At 38.5% G+C, this 4,816-nt stretch overlaps 1 protein-coding gene across 1 annotated transcript; it reads right to left on the reverse strand.

Annotated features, from left to right (window-relative positions):
- Positions 1–487: 487 nt before the first annotated feature.
- Positions 488–4,444, reverse strand: LOC121215903 (transcription factor bHLH140). Its single transcript, XM_041090757.1, has 6 exons — positions 4,184–4,444; positions 3,946–4,073; positions 2,858–3,783; positions 1,799–2,303; positions 1,543–1,713; positions 488–903 (listed from the first exon to the last, which is right to left on the reverse strand). The coding sequence occupies exons 1-6, from the start codon at positions 4,218–4,220 to the stop codon at positions 568–570; spliced, it is 2,103 nt and encodes a 700-aa protein (XP_040946691.1). The 5' UTR covers positions 4,221–4,444; the 3' UTR covers positions 488–567.
- Between the last annotated feature and the right edge of the window lie 372 nt (positions 4,445–4,816).

The raw sequence follows: 4,816 nt of genomic DNA on the forward strand, positions 1-4,816 counted from the left end.
AGCCCAGTAATATTATGTTCTAACATATACTACTTTTATGAGCGTAAAAACTTTCAAATGAATATAAAAAGAAAAGAAGAAAACAAATATAGGTAATAAATAATTGGTGAGCAAAAATAATATACATGATCTTATGAGTGAAAAGCTTTTATGTAATAGTTACACTTACTAAAAATTTATATAAAAATTAGTTTTAGTTGAAAAGATAAAATTGAAGAACTGAAATTTATTGCATCATTGGTTAAAATGATATCATGTTTAAAATCCTTTCATAATAGTATTACATACTTTGTTTACTTTCAATGTATGATTTTTGTTATTTTTCAACTAAATTTATATTCGATTAATTCATATCACCAACTCAAAACATACCATTTTTTTTTCAGAATCTTTGGGGATTAGTGGTAGGGGGCAAGGTCCCCTCGGCTCCCCATGAGGAGCCGCCTCCGTGTCAGCCACGAGCAAATTCATTTCTAGGGCTGACAAATCAAGCAAAATGTGATACTTTTACCACTGTTTTTCATTGTATATACAGCAAAAATTGAGGGAAACATGGTTTACAAACACCTAGGGGTCACGGCCAGAGTTAGTTTGCTCAGGCACTAATCGACCCTTTTTCTGTAGATCTGCAGGGAAAGGAGCTTGGCAGCTGCTGATATGTGATTTTAGCCTAGGAATGTTAGGGTGAGCACTTCTACACCGGTGGCAACGCAACTCCATTGACATTAGTCTCTTCTCATCTTGAATTGTTGCTTTCCCCTGATTATTAATTTCCTCCATTACATCTACAGAATCACGGAAAAATGCAGTGGTGAAAGAGTTCCAATGCTTCTTATGCTTGAGATGTTTGGAGTCGAAATCTTGGCTAATAACGTGCAGGTGCAGTCGGCGCATTGAAGGGACCTGCAGGAGGAGATATATGCAACACACCATAGATTCAAATGGCGCATTCCAATGTCCACCAATCATTGAAGATGACAAGACACGGACCAAGACACATGGGTAGATTGATTGTAATCTGAAGCATAATAAAATGCTAGATTCTCCTATACGGATGACCATACTACGCTATTCTTAAACTTCTTCACAACTGTTAAACGATTGTCGTAAAATATTTTTGCTATAAGTATTTAGTTCTTTATCCATAAATACATTGGGGCCATGATATTATCTCTTTGTTTGCATCTACAAAATTACAACCTATATTTTCCTTTGGCCTTTGTACAACCTTTGCATCTGGCATGTATGCATCATACTGCTATTAATTGGATGCTGCATTGAAGTGAATCTAATCAAATGATTCTTGTGTTTGGTAACCCACATGCTTCTGGATTCAGTCAAATCTTAGGTCTAGTGGCATATTCAACTAAGGTTGCTCTCTTCATGCTACATGTGTTCCACTTGCCCGAGTTTAGGAAACACTATGACTACCAGCATGCAATATCAAGACAATCTCAATCATGTACTGAGTTGTATCTACGTTTATCAGACCTAAAAACTATGTGAACAAAAACAAAATTAGGAGAAGGGTGTTTAGCATACCGAATGATAACCTAGGCGGAAAACCAATGATGCATCTTCACCTACAAACTTATCAACCCATCTCAAACCCACTTCGTGCATTGCCATTAACAAGGGAAGGTGCTCTTTGCGTGCATCTGCCAAGGTATCAAGACCTTTAATTCTTGCCAACACCAAAAGATGCTGTTTTGCCTGCAGAAGGAAGAAAAAGAATCCAACTTTTCGTTTGTTGAAAAATCATCATAAGAGAGACTGGAAGAAGATGGTGGGTATTTACCTTTGGATAAATATCATTTAGTACAACAACATCGTCAGATGCCTCCAGCACTTGCTTGTTATGCTTCTCAGGCTGCATGGCTATGTTATAGAGAGCCTGAAGGCATGGAGCCCACGTTTTTGTCTTAGTTCCACTAATCTCATCTTCTAGTTTTGAAGGCCCTGACAAAATACTTCCACTACTCCTGGGAACCTTAACTTGGGTATTTGCTATAGATAAAAACCCTTTGAACAGTGATGAGTAAGCATCCTCAAGAACTTTGCAACCTTTAACATAGTCATTGTCTAGACAATTTGGTCTACGTGGGTTCATATTTGGCCCAAGAACATGTATCACATGGGTCACCCCTTCCTTAGAATACAAAGGAGAAGTTGATGGCAGAGGAACAACAAGGGCATTCCCGGGAAGAAGAGATCTAGCCTGCTCCTTGGTTGCAGCCTCTAGGGCAGGACCACCAGCATTGAAAATTGCAGCATTTACACCTCCACCTCCAGGCTTCAGACGCCTGAACAAAATAATCTCTTGGTTTACATTTATAGAAAAAAAATTATGTATAATCTGTGAGAAGTATCATGTTTCACGTTACTACAAAGCAGGTATGATATGCATTCACACTTGACAGAAATACTTCCATAGCTATTGGATATCTGATCTAACTATTTGTGAGATCCTAAAGTAGGAAGATTAAAGATTCCATTTCAGACAGAATGAACTTGCCGGAAGGTTTTTTAGGGTCTAAAATCAAGTTAGACAAATTGTTTCATTCCTTGATTTCAGACATTGGTATGCTCATAGTTAACATCATCAAGGTAGACAGAATGAACTTCCACAACATTATAGTTAAAACCAGTAACTGATCTTTCCTCTTAGATATTATTAATTCTGGAGGATAAGCTCTACAGCATTAGTGCACATGGTGTTCTATATCACTGAACCCGAAGGATCCAGAAAGATGAAAAATAACTACTAGCAAAGTTCCTCTACCTAAAAGTTTCTATCGTACTTGTTCACTTAGCTACCAGACATTAGAAAAGTATGTTATATATACAAAAGGCTTACCAGTTGGCAGCATTAGCTATTACATTGCAGCACAAACCTCCCTTTGTATAAAGTTGACATATATCTCCTATAAATGTAAAGAACCTTTTGGAGTCGATTTTCTTTTCTGCAGCTTTAGCCCTAACCAAAGACAAAATCTTTGATCTCTCAGTCAAGTCCACTAAAACAAGCCTGGCATTACCGAGCTTATCCATAAATTCCTCTACTTTCCCAACAATAACATCAGATGCCTTCTCGAGGTCAAATTGGAAATCTGCAGTGGAAATAGATGGAAATGCCAGAGTTGGAATATCAGATTCATCCTGACTAATAGAACCTGGCGCCATGTCTTCACTGACCTTTATCTTCTGACTAGGCATGCCCGACGATGATGAAACAGTTTCTTGTGTTTTGCCGCATGGACCCTTTTCCTCAGTAAGTTGAGAAGGGACAGAATCCCGAGTATTAGTTTCATGGGGTCGTTTTAAGAACCTCATTATACCAAGTTGAGTTTTGGCATTGGGATCCTTCTGACCAAAACAGCCATGTGGAAGAGTGTCCAAAGGACCGACTGCTGTGTAGGTTTTAACAGCAGCATCAACATCAGTCTCGTTCCGGCAAAAAGTGATCCGAGAAAACCCTTCACTCAGCTTAGGCAATTCTTTGTTTTGCAGCATTCTATTCACAACTGCTGCAGCTTTTCCACCTTGCAGATTTCCCTCATGCCCAGTGCGTTTGACTATACGGGATATAGAAAGCTTGGTGGGGAGATCAAGCACAACAGCATGCACTTCCACTTCTGGACCACCAAGACTTACAAAATCAACCCGCTGCTCTTTATCTAAGTTGCATCTATCAATAAACACACTCTTGCCCTCTTTCAATGAAGCGGCTGCACTCTTTAAGCACTGTGGCTTTGTCCCACTTTTTCCATTATTAATAGTATCCTGCAAGCGTAAATAAATCGATCTTTTCTTTAACATTTTAAACACCTCACTTGCTAGCAGCTCCAATTCATTGTTCTTAAAATAGCAGGATCAAGAGTCAAAACATCACATAAATTTCCACTCAAAACACCGGATTTCCGTTAATGAGAGAAAGAGAGAAACCTGGCAGACGCGAACCCAGGGACGTGAAGAGCCCCGCATGACGTTCTCGCAGAAAGTGGACTTGCCGCTTCCTGGTGCGCCCACCAAAATCGCCGCGATTGGCTTCCCCTTTGCCTTTTCTTCTTCATCTTTTTCAAAGAAGAGAAGGGCGCACACACGGATAAGTTTAGTAATGAGTACGATGATACAACCTGAGAGTAGGATCGAATCATAGGACCGGGAAAAGGGGAATACCTACCTTTGGGTTTACAGGCGCTATCGATGTCCATTTCCATTGTTGTAAGCAATTTCCGAGCACAGTTCGATTATGATGGAAATGCCGAGGCTTGTCCTACAAGCTTCAAGTGCGATAGCCGATAGGCATAGTATCTGTTGGTAGAAGGTAAGTACATTTTATAGCTACGATTTAAGAACCCTTCCCGGTCTCTGTTCGGTTACCGGGAAATGGACCTCTTTCCGCGTCAAGGCCCAAGGGGAAGCCTTTCTAAGCGAACAAAATCCTTTTTTTTCTTTTTTAATTCTCCATGTTGGTTTAATAGTTTATATTTAAGGTTACTCTCCTTCCAACAACATCATCCCGAGAAGATGACTTTGTATAGGTAAAATTTAAAACGAAATTATATTTAAGACTCTAGTTAAGTTGATGCTTAATCTAATTTTGAAATTTTCTACTCAAAATTTAGTTTGAATTTGATAGAATACGATATGATCTAAACTCGAACTCGTTTTAAAATAAAATTAAACTTATTTACATAATTTTGGATAAATTAATAGTTCAATTTTTTTATTTGAAAGAAACATTTTTCTCTAAACACACAGTTTGTTTAAGAACACTTTTGTCTCAAAAAAAACTTTTGAGAATCATCCTTAA

Source organism: Gossypium hirsutum, chromosome D04 (genome assembly GCF_007990345.1).
Source record: "Gossypium hirsutum isolate 1008001.06 chromosome D04, Gossypium_hirsutum_v2.1, whole genome shotgun sequence".
In the NCBI taxonomy this organism is placed as follows: domain Eukaryota; kingdom Viridiplantae; phylum Streptophyta; class Magnoliopsida; order Malvales; family Malvaceae; genus Gossypium; species Gossypium hirsutum.

Coding starts and splice junctions, on each gene's coding strand:
- LOC121215903 (XM_041090757.1), bottom strand. CDS start 4,220: ATGGAAATGGACATCGATAGCGCCTGTAAACCCAAAG. Junction 2,304..2,857: donor ATAGCTAATGCTGCCAACTG/GTAAGCCTTTTG, acceptor TATTTTGTTCAG/GCGTCTGAAGCCTGGAGGTG. Junction 1,714..1,798: donor TAAATGATATTTATCCAAAG/GTAAATACCCAC, acceptor TTCCTTCTGCAG/GCAAAACAGCATCTTTTGGT.